General features: G+C 48.3%; 1 protein-coding gene across 50 annotated transcripts in view; it reads left to right on the top strand.

The window, feature by feature from the left end:
- Nucleotides 1-20,060, top strand: part of SORBS1 (sorbin and SH3 domain containing 1) — a 229,905-nt gene that overhangs the window by 122,407 nt on the left and 87,438 nt on the right. For 24 of the 50 annotated variants that reach the window (XM_070469893.1, XM_070469887.1, XM_070469890.1 and 21 more), the window contains 4 exons: nt 487-615; nt 10,929-10,955; nt 11,073-11,185; nt 17,029-17,391. In XM_070469893.1, the coding sequence (XP_070325994.1) occupies nt 487-615; nt 10,929-10,955; nt 11,073-11,185; nt 17,029-17,391 (632 nt within the window). The remainder of the gene's footprint in view (nt 1-486; nt 616-10,928; nt 10,956-11,072; nt 11,186-17,028; nt 17,392-20,060) is intronic. The other 26 variants (XM_070469894.1, XM_070469896.1, XM_070469902.1 and 23 more) reach the window with 3 other exon arrangements.

Raw genomic sequence — 20,060 nt, 5'->3', positions numbered from 1 at the left:
TTTCCGCTGAGGGACAGCTCTGAGGAATGATTGTCTGTTGAACCTTCACCGAATGCCCTGTGCTGTTAACTTGCTCTTTTATAAGAAGGATGGTGTGGGAACTTGAGATATCCTTTATAAATTCTTTCTTGACCTGTGCCTTACTAATTGGTCAGAAGTCTGCTCACAAAACTAAACTTCATTTAATAAAAGAAATGAACCTACTTTGGTTTGGAAATATTCCCAGCTGACATTGTAACACATCCATTGACTCAGAACTCACTGTGCCTCCATTCCCTCCTAACCTCATGACAAGTGGGAAACCCCTGAAAATATGATTTGTCCCTCTCCGCCACCCACAGATTAATTTTCATTGACTGCAAGATTCTACCTGTCTGTAACCAGGTTCATCTCATTCCCCAGGTGGACCAAATTGCTGGCTGATTATGGTTTTACTTCTTCAGGTGCCCTGGATTCAGTCTCCCCTTTTGGATCTTTCCTTTTCAGACATGGATCCTACAAGAATCTGCACCGGGAAGGGAGCGGTGACTCTCCGGGCCTCGTCCTCCTACAGGGAGATCCCAAGCAGTAGCCCTGTGAGCCCCCAGGAGACCCCGAAGCAGGAGAGGAAAACAGGTGCGCTGCTTCGGAGACCCAGGGCTGGGGGTGGGGGGCTGTGGAATCCATCGGCTGCCTCCCAATTCTCCAGGGGCCCCTGAACAGTCTGCTCCTGTCCCTGCTGTGGTGGGTGATGATCACTGCCCTAAATGAACAGGTACTCACTGGCTTCAGGCAAAGGCATGGCAGCGACCACTGTATTCTAGCTTTTGATGGAACCTGTGGGCAGTCTGCAGCTCTGCAGACAGTGTTCAGGAGGACAGAGAAGGTTTAGGGGTCTCGGGAGGGAGTGCTGAGATAGCCTCTAGGTTAGGCTTCTCTGTAGCCCATCCCCACTTCTGGGAGCTCAGTGGTGACCATCCAGGTGGGGCTGGGGCGGAATCCCAGGGAGACTGAGAAGTGCAGGTGGCTGTCTGGCCTCATCAGCTCCCAAGAAGACAGGGAGGTGCCCTGGGGCAGCAGGTCTGCAGAGCATGTCTAAGGCCAGTGCAGACTAGGAACCGAGGGAGGAGACAAAGGAAGCCCCCCTCCCCGTCCCATCCCATCACTCAGGAAACCCGGGTGCCTAGAGCTCCACATTGTGGTGGAGACCTGGGACTTTGGATTGATTATTATTTTTAAGAAACAGTAGACACAAGTGTGTGCATGCCAAGTCGCTTCAGTCGAGTCTGGCTCTTTGCGACCCCATGGACTGTAGCCCACCAGGCTCCTCTGTCCATGGGATTCTCCAGACAAGAATACTGGAGTGGGTTGCCGTGCCCTCCTCCAGGAGCTCTTCCCAACCCAGGGATCAAACCCAGGTCTCCTGCATTGCAGGCAGATTCTTTACTATCTGAGCCACTGCCCAGACCTGGGAGTTTGGAACCTCATAGATGGGATTCATGACCTGCCTCCACCACCTGTTGGCTATTCAGCCATGGATGAGATAGGTGGTCTCTCTTAACCTTGGTGAACCCATCTGAAAAATGGGGTTGAGAACTATACCTGCCTCCCAGCATCGTTGTGAGGATGAAGTGTGTAAAGCGTTTCGTGCCACATCTGGTGGTGTGAGATAAACTGGCAGACCTTAACCTGCTCTTGAAAGTGAAAGTGACAGTGCTCAGTCATGTCCGACTCTTCGCGACCCCATGGACTGTAGCCTACCAGGCTCCTCTGTCCATGGGATTCTCCAGGCAAGAATACTGGAGTGGGTTGCCATTTCCTTCTCCAGGGGATCTTCCCGACTCAGGGATCGAACCCGGGTCTCCTGCACTGCAGGCAGACGCTTTAACCTCTGAGCCACCGGGGAAGACTTAACCTGTTCTTAGCAGGTTATAATTATTTGGGCCTCTCTGGGGAGCCCTTTCTGCAGCCCAAGTGTTTCTGGGCGCTGGGAAAGGCTGACTTTTGAGGTTCCCCAGGCACTGTTTCCTTAGGCTGGGGCGGCCCCTTTCCACTGAAGGGCAGTGTTTCTCACACTTCAGCTGATTGTGTCAGAATCACCTTGAGTAGAGACGCAGGTTCCCAGACCCTAGCTCAGAGCGTTAGGCTTTATGATTCCCACCTGTAGGCCTGAGGTGGGGTCCGAGATTTTGCCTTCAGGTCATGCTGATGCTGCCCGTCCCAGGACCACATCTGAGAACTCTCACTATAGGGGATGGGTGTTTTCTCCCGTCTTGAAGGAAGGAAATGCAGAGAGAAAATGAATTGGGGTGATGACCACTTCCTTGGGGCCAGAGTTGTGCAGACTCTCTTGGTACGGTGGGGAATGATGTGCTGTGATAGATGGAATTATATAGGATGGAGATGATCAGTGCCCAGCATCCTGGAAACCTGACTTTCTGTCCATCCCAGCCAGTGGAACAGGTACCAAAGCAGATGCCCAAGGACAAGTCCAGGCTGGAGTTTGAGTACAAGCCCTATTCTGGTGTGTTGGTCCCTATGGAAAGCTGCCTTATCCCTAGGCTCAGGGGAAGGTGTAAGTGGTCTCCAGCACTGTAGGCTGACAGTAGCTTCTTGACTCTGTATTCCTGAACCTAAATTTTGCCCCACTACAGCTTGCCATTCTGCTCTCAGGAAAGGTGGTGACGTTGGGAAGATCCAGCTCCCAAGCTGGAGGACCTCTGGGGAAGAGGGAACCCCAAGGGATAATTTAAAGAGAAAGAACATACCTGCAGCTCTATGTTCTGATAAAATAACCATCAACTGCCTGGCCCTTCCTCTTGTGGTGAATGGGAAGAGAAGGGGCCTTGAGCTCCCCCTGGTGGTCACAATATGGCACAACAGAGCCCCAATGTTACTCTGCCTTGCCATCTGTAGGCTCGCACTCCAGTGCTGTGCGGTGGTTTGGGCACTTTAGGAAACTGTCTCTAGTCCCCAGATAATTCTATATCTTGCCGATTTGTAACAGCTAATTTGAATTTTAAAGGATCTTGTTTTAAAATGGAAATACCTCGAAGGATTAGGGGATGGCTACCCATCATTCACATGAAAGTGATGATGTTAGTCACTCAGTCATGTCTGACTCTGCGACCCCATGAAATTCTTTGTGCAAGAATACTAGAATGGGTAGCCATTCCCTTTTCCAGGGTAGCTTCCCAACCCAGGGATCAAATTCAGTTCTCCTGCATTGCAGGCAGATTCTTTACTATCTGAGCCACCAGGTCTCCCACATTGCAGGAGGATTGTTTACAGCTGAGCCATCAGGGAAGCCCAAGAGTCCTGGAGTGGGTAGCCTATCCCTTCTCCAGCAGATCTTCCTGACCCAGAAATCAAACCGGGGTCTCCTGCATTGCAGGCCTATTCTTTACCAACTGAGCTGTCAGGAAAGCCACATCTTACACTAAATTTAATCTTTGTAGATTATCTTCTGCCAGATAACAGAGATCGTTAAATCCAAATCAACAAACATTCATTCTGCAGCATATAGGAGCTAGACATCACTGTGGTTCACCAGGAATTGTGATGAGAAGGGGAGAAAAGGGAAAAAATTTTAGGTGCATTATGCAAGCACAAAAAGCAGTTTATTCCAGGAGAATCAGGTGTGGGCCCCTACTTCACTGTTTTCTGACCATGCATAATGTCACACTTTTGAAACATGAATGAAGGGTGAAGGGCTTGGGTCCATGGTTTCTAAGCCTTTCTAGTTCCAAAATATTTTGTAAATTTAGAAAGTTTGGAAATTAAACTGATACAAACAGAGTCTTCTTCACTGGAGACAAATTCAGGGTTGTTATACAAGGCCAGTTTGGGTGGAAAGGAAAAAGCTGGGGTTGAGTGGGAGGCTGGGGAAATACACTGATTAGGTGTCCAACAGGCTGGAATGAGTTAGCACTGGAAGTGAGTTTAAAAGAGGATGCAGCTCCAGTGGGACTTTAAGGACTGGAGGGACATTCTTGTTCTCTTATCCTTCGGGTCCTTGGTCATCATCCTGCTATCTCTTGACTCTGCTGGGTGTGTGTGGCTCTTCAGCCCTACTCACCCCTGCCTACTCCCTTCACCTGAGCCTCTGAATGACAACTTGCTGGCCACACCAAGCCACTGGGCCTTGACTCAGCTCATGAAAACAGTTCTCAGCAGTACTTGCAGGCAGCCTTGCCAGCCTGGACTGGGAGCCCAAGCATGAGGCAGGATGCCTTGCCTGGCTCTTGCTAAGGATCAGGTGTGCTTCCTGATCCTGGTGTCTTCACAGATAGCACGTGTTAGATACCAGCTGCTCCACCTGCATCACCAGGGCCAGCATCTGTGCCCCAGCCTCTCGGTCTGTTCCTCTCTGCCTTGCTCCTTGGCTTTGCCACCTTCTTCCATCCCTGCCAGTCTCCAAGTTGTTGATCACTTGCCTGGATTAGAAGCTTTGTTCTCACATTACTGCCCCATACCTGTGACCTGATTTCCTTCTCTATATGGCCCCTTGACACCCACGTTTCAGGGATGTCCCCTATTCCCTGTCCTTGCTCCAGCTCCCTCGCCCTGTGAGAGGTGGTCTGCTTCTCAAATCACACAGTCCTCTCTCAAGGCTCAGCTCTGCCACTGACTAATTAACCTTGGGGAGCTTCAGTTTCCCATCTGTAAAGTGGAGATGTTCTTCACCGGGTTGTTGGGATTCCGCGACTCGACCGTATCAGGACGTAGCCCAGAGCCAGGCATGCACAAGGTGCTCTTGGATGGGAGCCAGTCTAGTTACTGCAAATCAGGAGGCCACTGCAGAAAGACCTACAGTAATTCCTGTGAGAGACTCTGAGGGTCTAGACCCAGTGTGGTGATGGGGGGCGAGCGGGGGGAGGAAGAGGAGGGGCCAAGCAAGGCGTGTGTTTGGAAGAGTGGAGTGGCAGGGTTGGCGCAGTGTCTCAGGAGTGTGGAGAGGTAGGACTCCGTGCTGAGCAGGAGGCGCCTTCCCTGGTTGACTAGAATCAACGTGGCACTCATGGAGATGCTGGATATACGAGGGGAATCGGAAGGAATGTTGAATTCTGTTCCTTGATGTGCTGAGTTTCTTGGCAAGAGAAGGACTTCTAGGAGGAAGTTTCTAATAGGCATTTGGAAATTTGGAATCCAAGTTGCAGACTTGGGAGCCATCGGCATCCACGTGAACACTGGGAGGGTGGAGATGCTCTCTCTCTTAAACTGGAGTTGCCCAGTTTAAGCTCAGCCTCCATGTATGAGGCCCTCAGTTCTGTTCCTGGTGCTTCCACCAAAAAAAAACAAACCCCAAAACCAAACAAACAAAAAACTCAGCCTCCAGACTCCCGCCTTCCATGGTAGCTTGACTGGATCCTTGACCACCCTCCTAGTCTTTGAATGTAGACCTTAGTTTTGGATTGGAACCATCTGGAAAGAACTATAGTAATCTTAATGCTGATTCCCTGCCTCCGAGAGAAACTGCTTCTTCCTGCTTGCTGGTGTGATATCCTGGCTGGGTTTGGGTAATGGCCCTGTTGGTTCAGATGTGGTTCCACCTGTGTCCCCAGGTCAGGGTGGTTTTACTCAAGAGGAGATGGGGAGCCTGAACAGGTGGTGGGCGTGATACCAGTCTTCCTGTCTGGTATGGCCTGGAGACCATCAATCCCTTTGTTCTGACTCAAAAGCCAAGGTTCAGTTCAATCCTTATCCTTTACTCTGTGCCTGTTGGCTCTCATCCTTTCTGTGTGATTCTTGACTGCAAAGTTAGCTTTGGATGTAGAGATTCTTGGACCTGTAACCAGCTCATTTCCTCACATTTGCTCTCCAGAAATAGCAGTAGCAAGAAGATAAGAGAATTGACATTAAAATAGTTAGACATTCCTTACCCCCATTAACTAAGAGTCTTTTTCATGAGCTCATGTGTGATAAAAGGGGCCAGATGAGAAGTCATTGGAGGCAAAGTCCTGACAAGAGAAGACTCACTGTGGTACCAACTGCAAGGTCAGGGGATTCCCCAAACCACCCTCAGGTTTGATAATTTGGTAGCAGGACTCAAAGAACTCATTGAAAGCTGTTATACTCACAGTTCTGGTGAACAGTGAGAGGATGCAGATTAAAATAAGCTAAAAGAAGGAGTGTATAGGGTGGAATCTGGGGAAGAAGGAAGCATAGAGTTGGCGGGGTTCTCACCTGTGAAGTCAGGATGCGTCAGTTCCTAGCATTGTGTGTGAGAACATCCTCAGAGCAGTGCTGATTAGGAAGGTCATCCAAGCTGTATGTCCATGGTTTTTTGGGGGCTCTATTACATTGGGGTTTCTCTGATGGTTCAGATGGTAAAGAATCTGCCTGCAATGCGGGAGGTTCGATCCCTGGATTGGGAAGATCCCCTGGAGAAGGTAATGGCAACCCACTCCAGTATTCTTGCGTGGAGAATCCCATGGACAGAGGAGACTGGTGGGTTCCAGGCCATGGGGTCATAAAGAGTTGGACACAACTGAACGACTGACACACAACACATCCACTGCCCAAGTGGTTCACTTCACTCTCCAGTCCATTAGCTGTGGACTCAAAAGTCCCCCAGCCTCAGTCACACTGTTGGCATAGTACAGACACAGTCCTGTGAAGATGACATCCCAGGCTCTTAGAGATTAACTCCTGGAAACCAGAGAGCAAATGCCAGCCCTCCTTTTGGAGAGGGGTAAATTCTTTACCACACAGCATTAATAAAAATTAAATAAGATTTGGAACACTGTTAGACCCTCTTTTAACACCTTTTCCTCTAACTCTTGGATACCCTACTGGGAAACAGAACTAACTCAATGAAAAGTGTCCTGAGATCCCAAGAAGTGATCAGCCAAACAACTTTACAATAGACCAAAATGAAATTAGCACAGGATGAGATAAAGGAAAATAAGTAAGCTGTGGCCACGGACCAGAAAAGATTGCATATCAAGAACAGATGGAGGAAAAGATAAAGCAAAATAAATTAAACTTCTCGTGAAAAGGCTCAGTCTCCTCAGAACTGCAAAGTCTACTGAGGATCCAGCTTTCTAAGCCCCTCCTCAACCTCTGAACTCTGAGCCAACTTTTACTGAGAGAAGCATTTTTGACAGTCTACCTAACCAAGAGTTAATAATTGATGATCATGTATATAAAGTTTCACCTGTCACACTCAGACACAAATGGCCTACCAGCTTTGAAGGTTCAGAAGACTCGGTACCAGATGAAAGATGATGAAATGTCAGGAACACAGCTATTTTAAGGAAGAAAGGAATGTTCCGTAGGGTCCTGGGAACTGCCTTTTGGGGGATGGGGATAGGGGAACAGTCTTAAAGACTTAGAATGGGGAAAAAAAAAGTGGGTTGATCCCTGAGGATATTATGTTCTTATGACTACTTATCAAATGGTGGAAGTCAACCACTCTAATTTCTATATCTGGGAAATTTCTTTTCCCTTATATTTTGGATTCCAATCTTACTAAGCATATACTTAATGCCAGATACTTCTATTCAGTCCTTGTGACTCAAGAGATAGGGCTTCCCTGGTGGTCTAGTGGATAAGAATCCTCCTGCCAATGCAGGGGACAGGGGTTCGATTCCCCATCCAGAAAGATCCCATATGCCTTGGGGCAACTAAGCCCATGCACCAGAACTACTAAGCTTGTGCTCTAGAGTCTGGGGGGTTGCAACTCCTGAAGCACTTGTGCCCTAAAGCCTGTACTCTGCAACAAGAGAAGTCACCACAGTGAGAAGCCTGTGCACTGAAACTGGAGAGGAACCCTGCTTGCCGCAACTTGAGAAAAGTCCCCCAGTAGCAAGGAAGATCCAATGCAGCCAAAATAAAATTAGTAAATATTTAAAAGAGATAATCTCCCATTTCACATATGAGGCTCTGTCCCTTGCTTCAGGATATGAAGTGAGCAAAACAGGACTCAAACAAGGCTGTCTGATTCAACAGTGATGGTCCCTTTATGATACCTAGGGGTTTGGAGGAACAGACTTACCTTGGCTTTCCATGACACTTCTGTGTGTGCCAGCATCATCTGAATAGAACCAACCCAACCACAGAGTGGACAAAATAACCTGCCCCCACATCCATGTACAAAGTTCACATCCTTTATTGATAGCCCCTCTTCAGAACCTATTGACATTTAGTATGTGCGTCAATCTAATAGATTTGGTAGAATGACTGAACAAAACCTGTAGAAATGACCTAGAAAGGAAGGATAAGATTGTAAAAGTGATAGATACAGGGGAGGAAGGAGAACCATTGTCACAATGTGTCCTCTTATGTTTGAAGGCCTGCGTGTGCAAGGAAATCTCGGGGCCAGAGATCCAGATAGATACACCAGTGAGTGTTAAAAATGGTCACTTTAAAAACATGTCCCATCCCTGACCTCAGCAACCCTGTGAGGTGTGCGAGGCGGTGAGGATTATACTTGGCCTTGATCACATAAGCCTGTATGTTGCAGTAACATGAGTAAAAATCAAGTCCTATAAATGTCCCAACTACGTGTTTGGGACAAGAAGACAGATACCTAGGAATTGTCCCTAAGGTAGTGGCAGAAATGTGACAGGCCATCTGCTCAAAAAATAATTCACTTGGAACAGGTTATAAAAACTTTGCTTCAGAGGAGGAAGAAATTTGCAAAAATAACCATTTCCCCAGTATAAGGATGCTTTTGAGTATACATTATTATAGCAGTGATTCTCAAAGGGAGCTCTGGGCTGTGGACCAGTGGCCTTAATAGAACCTGGAGACCTGTTGGAAATGTAAATTCTCAAGCCTGACTTCTCATCTGAATCAAAAACTCTGAGATGGGGCCCTGTGAACTGTATTTTAACAGGCATTCCTGTTTGTTCTTGATGCAGCTAGACTGCTGTACATGGATGCAGATCACTAGAAACCCTTCTCCTGCCCGGCCTTTTGTCCTCACACTCTTTGGCTTCCACCACCTCCCTGGAATGCAGGCTTGGCTTTGTGGCAGATGGTGGGACTGGTGGCTGTGGGTGGTGGACAGAGTGCCGCACTTGATTCTAGAGACCTGAGCTGACTGCTTTGTCACTTCCTGGCTCTGTGACTTTGGGCAAGTCACTTGGCCTCTCTGTTTCTTTATCCATGAAGTAGAGTGGTTACCTACCTCACAGACTGTGTACACTGAATTAAATACTAAATATGTGTAAAAGTGGCCAACAGCATCTGACACTTAGAAAGGTGTTCTGTAAATAGTTTTTTAAAATCTCAGACATCCAGAAGACACATCTCTAATCCCTGAGGGACCCACGTTGAAATGGGGCCGTGGGCTGTGAGAGCTGCAGTGTATTATTCCCCTCTTTATATAGGATGAGATAAGAGGCGGCAGCCAGGAGGAGGAGACTGAGGGATTGAGTCTAAGAGGGGTTGGCAAACTGGTGGTTGGGCCTAACCTGGCCTATGCTTGTTTTTGTGCAGCTGGTCAACCTGGAATGGGGTGTGTGTGTGTGTGTGTGTGTGTGTGTGTGTATTTTTTGACTTCCCTTTAATTAGACTGAACTCTTGGGATTTTAAAAGTGGAATCAATCAGAAGGCAAGGGTATTGGGAAGTAATTTTCCAATACTTGTAAACTCAAATTCTTCTTTGGAGTAAAGCAGGCTTTTGTTTACTGTTCACAGGGTTATTTCTGAGTTGCCAAAAAAAAAAAAAAATTCCCTATTCAAACTGAGCTGCCACAATTGGACAGAAAGCATAAGGATGTTTTTTTCTTGCATCTGGGTTTTTATATGTTTAGGGGTTAAAAAGAATGTGCTATGTGAAAATTAAATGAAATTCAAATTCCAGCTTCCATAAATGAAGGTTTATTGGAACACAGCCACCCCATTCACTTAATACTGTCTGTGGCTGCTTTTGTACCACAGCACCAGGGTTGAATAGTTGCGACTCGGCCCATGTGGCCCTCAAAGCCTAAAGTATTTGCTAACTGGCTCTTTATAGAAAAGGTTTGCTGACCCCTGGGCTACGTAGAAGATAGGGAATAGACAAGAGTTGATGCAGAAGATGGTGATAAATAACACACATTGATGAGCTCTGCCAGGCACTGTGCTAAGCACTTCTCATGCTTATATCATTTAATTCTTAAAACAGCATTATTCCCATTTTTCAGATGGGAAAACTGAGGCTTATAACTTGCTCAGGGCCACAGAACCCATAGGCAGAGGAGCCAGGATTTGAATTGAGGTCCAGTTGCCTTCCCAGTCAAGCTTGGAACCACTGTGCTCTCCTGCCTTGCGCTGTTAAGTGGGTCAGGTTAGAAGAGACTTAGGGTCTCTGAGCTGTGCCAGGCGATAGATGGAGGGCAGGTTGGTAGCTGGCTGAAGGGAGACAGGGGTGCCTTGTAGTCTGATGAAAACTCAGGATGATTAGATTTTGAAATGTTTATGGAGTTTGTTTAATGGAAAGAAGAAAGGCAGGCAGGGAGAGAAAAGCCCTTATCACAGCAGATACCTCTGGGCTTAAATCACGTTCTCCCCGTCCCGTAGCGCCAGCAGCTGTGGAAAAAGTGCTTGTGGATGTCTCCCTCTCTGGGTCTGTTCATTAGCCCAGCCTGCTAATGAGGGGAGGTCATTCTGAGCCCACATCAGGCTTAAAAATGGGGGAGTGCAAGTCAGTGAGTTAGGACTGGACAGGAGAGTTCTGTGGCCTTTTTGTCTGTAAAGTAAGAATGTCAAGAACAATTGTTTCTTCATTACTGTGAATGTGAGCCTTGTGTTTTCAAAGGTCAGCGCCTGTGAGCACATCATGGTTTAGAGTGGGTTCCTATGGTAATTAGGCCATCGTGACTGAGGGCATTTTGTGTCAGGCAACGGGGCACTGGATTTTCGTCTTTCTGAGTACTGCATGCTTGTTCCCTGCAAACGTAACCATTTCTGTTTTCCCTCTTTTCTGCCTGTTTGCCTCCTTTCTGTGCCACATGTAGTTCTGGAGTCAGAGAATTCCTCAGCAGGTATGGTTTCTCTTGTATCTGTTCTATCCCTGCCTTCCACTGGGAACCCTTCAATCAGAGGGAACCAAGGAATGTTCCTGAGAGTGAGGGGTTCTTTTTTTTTTTTTCATCCCTCAGATGAGTGGAGGCTTTCTTCCAATGCCGATGCCAATGGAAATGCACAGCCCTCTTCACTCGCTGCCAAGGGCTACCGAAGTGTGCATCCCAGCCTTCCCTCCGGCAAGCCCCAGGTAGGCGTGTGCCCAAGGGCAGGGTGGGGACCACTCTTGAGCTGATAGCTTGCACTTGTGCCTGCCTGCTCACTCAGCTGGATGATGGACTGGGTTCTGAGTCGCACTTTTGGTCAACTCTGGGAAAGCCCCAGGAGGACCAGAGTTAGACAGGAGTTGGAGTCAAGGAAAACAGAAACATGGGGGTGAGGCTGGTCTGTACTGAGCATCAGAAATATCAGCCCAGTGTTTCCTAGGTTTGAAACGTGTGCGGAAATGATCTGAAAGAGGGAATGCCAAGCCAGAAAAAAGGTCTGAGCCTGTTTTATAACAACGCTTTAGAGTATAATATTCAAAAAGGGAGTGCACTCTTGTGTTTAGTCCGTTAATTTACTGGAGTTGGAACTGTGAGAGTTCCAGCAACTCTGTCCTTACGGCTTTTAGATCAGGGAGCTGCAGCCAGCGCTTAATCTAGCAACCTAGAAGCAGCAGACGGAAGTTCAAATGGCTTTCAACTGCCTAGCACTACCTTACAAAGGAAAAGCCCCCACGTGGTGCACATGGGAGGAGGGATAATTTTGCTGAAGTTTTTCTGCTGATCTTTCAGGAGAAAGTTGTTTTCCTGATCTTTCTTCCTTCCCCCTCCCCTGTTGCTACTTTGCCAGCTTGATGAAAGGAATAGACCCTGTTGTAATTCAGGCAATCCGTAAAGAGTGTTTTTACATAGCAGAGTAACAGCCATCGAATGGAGCAATCCATTCTTTTAAAAAGAGCTGTGAAAAATACGCAGTCCGCCTCCCCACGCCTGCCTTCTGTGCATGTGCTCCCAGAACTCCCCAGGAACCCAGGGAATCCACATGCCTTCTTACTTCCCACCCTGCTTTTCCAGTGATTCTCTGGGTTCTGCTCATGGGGACATAAAATTGCACTTGTCCCTGGAATGAAATTGAGTCAGAGATGATGCCTTCCCTCCCCTGTGCAGAACCCCGTCTCCACAGGCTTAAAGGAGGTTGCTGAATTGTGTGCAGCTCCACTCAGCACCCCGCTCCCTGATCAAAGTCCCCCCCTATACCCCCACCTCCGGTGCGGGGCCACTGATCAGAACCAGGAGCTGCAGATGGGTCTGGTCTCCTGAAGGCCTCATTAGACTTGGGACGTGGGAGGTCCCTTGTCCAGTAAATGATGTGCCATCATTTCTAAGCCCTTTCCAAGCATCTAAGTCTGCTGCTGGTGGCGGGCACCGTTCCTTCTCGGCACTCTCCAGGTTGGATACAGTTGGCTCTGTACCCGGGGTAGGAGATAGTGCTAATTAACCCCAGGCACATGTAGAAGCACAGCCTCTTCCACTATCAGTGACTTAGCCCAAAGGGTAGCTCACTAAGTCCTTTTGGCTTTTAAAACAGTTCTTCTAAAGAGAGGATTTTAAGAGCATGTCAAGTGAACGAAAATCCCCTTTAAATATACTTACTGGTGGCAACTTTGTTGAGCATTTGTTGCATTCAGATCACTGTGTGAAACATTGCTCTCAAGGAGTTTGTGAGGGTGAGCCTCATGGCAAGGATGACCATTCTGTAACAGCACCTATGAATTGTGTATGCATCTTCTCATCTCTTACTGTCTGAGAAGTTTCTTTGTACTGGGGTGTCTAAAATGATACCTGACAGGTTGCTGAGATAAGAGGTTTTCTGTATGTTCAGTGTAAAGTTGACCATCCAGCTTTCAAGAGCCTTTAGGTCATAGGTTTGTTTTCTGAATGTAAAAATGACTTCTTGTTTCCATAGCCATGGCCAGAACTAATAGGATACACTGATTTACATGGAACTTGGGTAGTTGGGCTGCTGACTGCCCTGGCTTGGTTTCAGACGAAGACAGCTCTCAGACCCCTGCAGGCCTAGCATCTTCTCCTAAGGAGGAGTCCAGGGACTCATGGGCCAGAGAGGAATCCTGTGTCCTGCTGCTCCCACCTCTGCCTTTCCTCCCATGGCCCTCCTCACCTTACCCCCGGGGACAGGCAACCAGGGCTTTCCCATCTCTGACAGCATCATTGTAGTGAGCCCCGGTGCAGTAGGGACTGGTAGTTCTGAAACTGTATACACTAGGATCATGGCAGATTCTTCCAGGAGCTTCATGTTTTTCACTGTCCCATCTTCTAAAAAGATAAATGGAATTTCATTAGTAGCTAGCTGGGGAGAAGTGCCAACTGCCTAGGTGGTTCCCACCGTGTTTACAATAAAAGAGAAAGTAGTTCCTTCCATGTAAAGCGACTGTGCCTACCCTCCTCCTTCTTGGAGCTAAAAGGAGCCCCGGGACAGGAAGGCCTTGGCTCCAAGCACGTTGTCAGAGCTCTGGGGAAGCGTCCTCTCCACAGGGTCAGGGCCCTGGGAAGCTTCAGGCCTGATGTAATTCAGCCCTGGCCCCTTATATGGACACAGCCACATTAAGTTAAAAACTCACTGAAACCAATTGCTATCTTTGGACCAGAAGGAATCTCATGGGGGACACTTGAGCTCAAAATAATTTTGAACCTCACTCAAAATTGCCTTTTACTTACCTCCCTGACCACCAACATCAGCTCACCTTGGTGCATGCTCATTCAAGTGTTTTGTTTCTAGAGATCATTGTTTTAATCCATGAGCACACACCAACTTCCAGCCTAAGTTCACCAAGAGAGTGTACATCTGGAAGGTTCTGCTCCTGCCTGTGGCTGAAAATACATTTTGTATTTTTGGTTGGTGGATATATGGCCACATTCGACAGGCACTGTCCTGGGCTACCTGTGGAAAGGATAGGCATCAAGTTAACCTAGTTAACCTAAGGGGTAGATTGTTTACTGTCTCTCGGTTGATAGTATAGTCCAGATCCATACTTTGTTTCACTTATTCACCCTCACTAACATCCCTTCCCCTTGCTGCCTGCACTCTGCAAAAAATAAAAAGGAAATACAAAATAACCCCCAAATAGGCCACACCTTGCACCCTCCCAGTTTAGGGTTATAATCCATTTACCATCCAAACTCTGCCTCACCTGTGCAGTTTAGTGGAAGGTTCTGGTTTTCTTCTCATAGTGGGTGATCTTTAAAGATAGGGGCCAGTGAAGAAAGTCTGGGTGTCTTAAGCTGCTGTAAGAAAATAACAAAGACAGGTGATTCAATCAGCAGACATTTATTTGTCACATGTCTGGAGGCTGGGAAGTCCAAGATCAAGGTGCTTGTCCATTAGGATTCTGGTTAGGGCTCTCTTCCTGTAGTGCAGACAGCCACCTTCTCCCTGTGTCCTCACCTGATAGAGAGGGCTCTGGTCTCTCTTGCTTATCTTATAAGGATGCCAGTCCCATCATGGGGGTCTCACCCTCATGACATCATCTAACCCTCATTACCACCCACAGGCCCCACCTCCAAATGCCATCCCTTGGGGTTTGGGCTTCAACTTATGAATTTTGCGGGGACACAAATCCAGGAAATAAACTTTCCTTATGGCCTAATTCCCAGTTGAACCATAGGTTCATAGATGGCTCTCCTTGACATGAAGATCATCTGGAGATTTATCCCTTTCCCCAACCCTCTGCCCCACTGAGCCCCAAGGAGGAGCTAAGGGCTGTGTTGAGAGGAAATGAGATGAGGGCTGCAGTTTTCTAGCTCTGAGCCTAGAACCAGAGCTTTGCACATAAACCATGAGCCTGAGGCTGATTACCCTTTTCTAGGATTGTCTGTGCCTCGTGGCCAGATGGCGATGGGGAATGAACTGAAATCAGGTAAACCAGGCGCCGTCAGATGCCAATCCAGCTGGCCAGTCAGTTGCTTCATGGCCTGGCCCCTTTGTTCTGGGTGCATCAAAAAATAGGAGACAATATGCTTTTAATTTCATGACTGTCTTCCTTCTAATAAGTAGTTCCATCAAATTGTTTCCTAGGAGACAAGAGCACTCATGGATTCTAAGTCCTTAGCAGTCTCTTCTTGGTGGGCTTTAACTTATGCCTGGGGGATTGAGTGCTAAATCTTAGGGACTCAATTGAGACGTTTGCCTCTGGTGAACACAGCTCTGATGATTCTTCTGGTCCTACATTTCCTAAGGGAAAAGAGTGAAACACACTCAAGAATTTGAGGGAACTCAAACCTTGGAAGCCAAAGGCATGGAGTGGAAAGTCTTTGAGGAAAGGAGATAGGAGAAGGCCGGGAGCTCTTAGGCTTCTTCCACTGGCACTTAGCCCTCGGGCACCCTTGTTGGGTCAGGAGGTCTCAGCAGGTACAGGTCAGTCCAGAACTAGTGTCAGACTGACTGAGCACCTGGGCTGAGCTCAGCATCGTGTGACGTAGAGGGGAGTCAGCCTGCCTTTTCAGGTGAGTATGATCTGGTCCTTGACTTTATCCTGAGGAGAAATGAACAAGCCAGGAGGAGTCTAAGCTGAGGGTTTGCTTACAGTCATGTCAGGAATTGTTTTTTCTTCAGATCATGTTGTGCTGCTGTTTCTAATGGTCGTCCTTCTTCCCGTTTCCCCTCCTCTTTCTTTCTTTTTACTGTGTCTCAAAAATACTATGAAGGTCCTCTGTCCCCCACGCCCTCCTTTCCCCAGAGAGGACCGCTTTGCATGGCAGCCCCCCAGCACCTGCAGTCCCTCCAGGGACTCACTCTACCTGAGCTCACCAAAGCCTTACCTTCCGCCTGGCACCCTCAGCCAGCAGAGCCCCTCACTACCCCGGCCCATCTCTGTCCCCGTGGCAGCCGGAGCAGCCCCCCGAGGTGTGCCATGTCCTGGGCCCCCGCTTCCGGGTTCCACATTCCCTGGCGCTTGGTCCCAACCCCAGCAGCGCTGTGCAGCCGCCAGGACAGTTGGTAGAGAGAATGTGAGCTCTAACCCACGTCATGAGGCAGTTGGGAATAAAAAGGTCAGCAGCTTATATGTACCTTGTTTATCCCGTAACGTTCGCCCGGTGGCATCGGAAAACCTCGCTGGTGTTGCACGTGACGCAGCCAAAGGCACTGAAGCTGCAGGCACTCGGGCACCGGCTCCCACCATTGTCTCCCGCATAGCCGGCACAGGGACGCCTCCCTCTACTGCTCCTCCCAGCCCTCCCAAGCTATCCTTTGACATCCATAAAGATGCCGTTGGCTGTGGCCAGAGTCCTTCCCCAGGGCCTTGGCCTTCGTTCCCAGACGCAGTGAGAGCACCTGGGCTAGGCCCCCAGGTTACCTCTGATCCCGAAAACCGGAAGAGAAAAGAACCTTACCTTTTGCAGCCGTGTTATCAAGCCAAGGCAAGAAATTAGGAATGTGTGTGTGTCTTCTCCACCGTCTCTTCTCAAAACTCATGTGAGCAGCTCTTTTTTGTTTTCTGGGCCACCCTACCCTCCCTCTCCTCGTTAATAATGCTGCAGCTTGATCCCAAATTCTTCTCTCTAAACATCTCAGCACAGTCCTCTTGATCTCCCTGCCTCTTTCCTGTAAATATGTAAGTATGCTGGAGCGTGGAATCTGTAGACTAATGACATGGTGAGATATTATATGTTTTATACATTTTGTATCAAGATGCCGGAGAAATGGTCTTCACTCCCAAGCTTTCAGGCTCTGCAAGCCATTTTGGGGGTTAAATACAGCCTGCCTGCCTGTTGTTCTCTTTCTCTCTCTCTCAAGTGTTAAAAGGATTCAAAAATAGATGGGTGGAAAGTAAAGTTGGATGGGGTTCCCTCTGTGTCATAGAGTCAGGAGGCCAGCTGGCTAGCGCTGACTGTCTCGTGTACTCAGAGAAAAGGGCACTGATTAAATATTTCTCAGAGTACCTCACTGCATGTCCACTCTCAACTGTTTAGATATGGAATTCCTTCTTCTCTGCGCTTCCCCTTCACGTAACGACCCCCTTGTTTCCCACAGGGCGCCACTTCCTCCAGCCCAGCCCCGCCTGAGGTAATAGTTGTCCCTCTCTACCGGGTTAATACCGACAGAGGGCACGAAGGCGCTGACAGACCTCCAGCATCTCTGGGGCCCCACGGCCCCCCGGTCCCAGCGGCCGCCCCTGCCAGCTCACCTCTGACCTTCCCGACTCTAGACGATTTCATTCCCCCTCATCTGCAGAGGCGGCCCCACCACAGCCAGCCAGCCAGCGCCCCTGGCTCCCTCCCCCCAGCTAGCCAGACTCCACCGTCCTTCTCACCGCCGCCTCCGCTGGTCCCTCCGGTCCCCGAGGGCCTCTGCAGAGTCTCGGAGCCTGACCTCACGGGAGCTGTTTCAAGTACCGTAAGCTTGCGGGATCCCCTTTCTCCCAGCTTTCCTGAATGTCTGCTCCCGGCAGTAAGAAAACCAGCAAACCAACCCCAACCCCTTTCTCACTGAAGTACTAAGTTCTGAGAGAGATGTCGGCCGCCCTGTGTTTGTGTGATGACCGGGCCCGCCTTTGCTTTCACTAGAGCATGCCTCCCCTGTGTGTTCCATGGGCCCCCATGGCTGTTTACCAGTCTGTCTAGATGCTCTTCCTCTCTGTCCTGTTTGGAATGCACACCTTCCTGCAGAGAAAAGCACTTCCGTGGCCTTTCCTTGGACTAGCTGTGCTCTTTGGGGGGCCGGGCAGATGTAGTGTGGAGAGCTGAGGAGAGCTGCAAAATTGTGTGCAAAAGCCAGCAGCAGGCACGGTGCTCACCATTTCTGTAGCAGGGAGCAGGGAGATTCTAGGGGAGGCAGAGGTTCACTCTTGTTGATTCTGCAGGCTAGCAGGCTTTCTTTTATATACAGCAATGGCAGAGACCGGGTTTTAAAAAAGGAGTTTAATTGAGTACATGGAGAGACAAGCCTGGTACAAGTGTTAGCACTGCTTCCTCAAAAGGAAGAACGTTGTTGAGGCCCCTGCATAGTGGCCTCCAGGGAATTTTGAGGCAAAACAGTGCTTTAGTGGTCATGGGAAGTTAAGTGTCCTGACACTTCAGGTCCTGCTCTGTGAGGGACGCATCCCCATCGTAGTGGGAAAGCCAAGAGCTTTAGAGGAAAGACTGAGTCCAAGGACTCAGTCTGTTCTCTACTCAGGAGCCCTGGGAACCGAGAGACCGAAAGAACCTCCATGTGAGTCATAAAATGGGGACACATGGATCTCTTGGGGCTGTGGGTGCAGTGGGACCAAGTACAGAGAAGTTTCTTTTTCAGGGCTCAGCACAGAGAGCGTGCTCAGTAAATGTCAGCTTTGGTGCTGAGGGCATGCCCTAACAAACGAGCCAGAGCCCCTCACAAATAAGTATCTAGCTAGTTAACCATTCATCATTGAGTTCTGGTCATGTTCTAGGTATTCTGCTAAATGCTGTGGGCAGAACTATGAACAGGATTTATCTGAGTGGTATGTGGGTGCTCGAGTGTAGTGCTCATGGGATCCTCTGAGTTATACTCCTAGAGTTTCTGATTGAGTGGGTCCGGAGAGGGGCTGAGGACTGAGACTTGGTAATAGGCATCAGGGGGAATTCTGATGCTGAGGATCTGTGGACCACATATTAAGATGTAGTGACCTAGTGGGTCATGCAACTGGCTGATGTAACTAAATGTTCCTTAAAGAGGTATGCCTACAAAACTGGCTCCAGTGGCTCATTAAACATTATCCAGTCATGCAGAGAGTAGGGAGTAAACTTGTTTTTTGGCTTGTAAGAGAAATTACAGTGAGGTATCAGATAAAAAGCTGAGAAAGGCTACATCCCGGGCTTGGTCCTCTGCTCAGACCTCTAGATATAATGTGATGCTATTAAATGAAAAGTGTGAGTCACTCAGTTGTGTCCGACTCTTTGTGACACTATGGACTATAGCCTTCTGGGCTCCTCCATCCATGGAATTTCCAGGCAAGAATACTGGAGTGGGTAGCCATTCCTTTCTCCAGGGGATCTTCCCAACCCAAGGATCAAACCTGGGTCTCCCGAATTGCAGGCAGATTCTTTACCAACTGAACCACCAGGGAAACCCAGTGGTTCGGAGAGGACCTGGCCAAATGTGGCCCAGGGGCTTGGATATCCTAGCTTTGAGCCTTGCCACTCAACTCTGTTGGAGAAAGGTGCTGCATTGTTCACTGATGCACTTTCCTCACCCCAGCTCAACTTAGAGATGAATTTAGAAGCCACTCTTGTTTTGGAAAGTACAGGCAGGGACTGTTTCTCTGGAGCAGCATGTAAAGCAAGTCTTGTTTTTATGGCACTAGAGTATCATCCTGAGTAGTGCTGTTGTGTATTCTACACTTTGGACTTCCCCGGTGGCTCAATGGTAAAAGAATTTGTTGTAGCATAAGAGACACAGGAGATGTGGATTGGGAAGATGCCCTGCAGGAGGGCGTGGCAACCCACTCTAGTATTCTTGCCTGGGGAATCCCATGGACAGAGGAACCTAGTGGGCTACAGTCCACAGGGTCACTAAGAGACATGACTGAGGTGACTGAGCATGAGGATTCTACTCTTTGTTATTTGCGTATATCTAGATTTTCATATTGAGTTTTTTTTCTGGTGTGCCAGGAAAGATTAGTTGGGTCAGTATCTTCAGTTTCTCATACTTGTCTGGTCAGCCTGGTATAGACTTCCCAGGTGGAGTTCCTTTGGCCTGATAACTTCTGGTTTGGCCTTGGGTACAGAGTAAGAGGTGAAAAAAGAAACTGGTCAGATTCCTGCATTGAGTGAGAATTATCAAGAGAAACAGGAGCTCCTGTGGATGGTGGGCAAACCATGGGTTTATATCTGCTCCATTTGCAGTGATTGAAGAGTAACAAGGAAGAAAATTTCATGTTAATTGATCCAAGTTCTTTTAGTCAATAGTCATTTTTGTGATGTTCCAGAAATAAGATTTATGCCAAAGTAAAATTTAGGAGATGCTTAATGTTCACGTGATCTACCCAGGCACTTATACTTTAAAGAGCTGTATGCTTGATTTTTTGTGTGTTACTTGGATGCATT

Source organism: Odocoileus virginianus, chromosome 7 (genome assembly GCF_023699985.2).
Source record: "Odocoileus virginianus isolate 20LAN1187 ecotype Illinois chromosome 7, Ovbor_1.2, whole genome shotgun sequence".
NCBI classification, from domain to species: domain Eukaryota; kingdom Metazoa; phylum Chordata; class Mammalia; order Artiodactyla; family Cervidae; genus Odocoileus; species Odocoileus virginianus.
The sequence above is the reverse complement of the archived record's forward strand: the minus strand, read 5'-3'. Positions and strand labels throughout refer to the sequence as shown.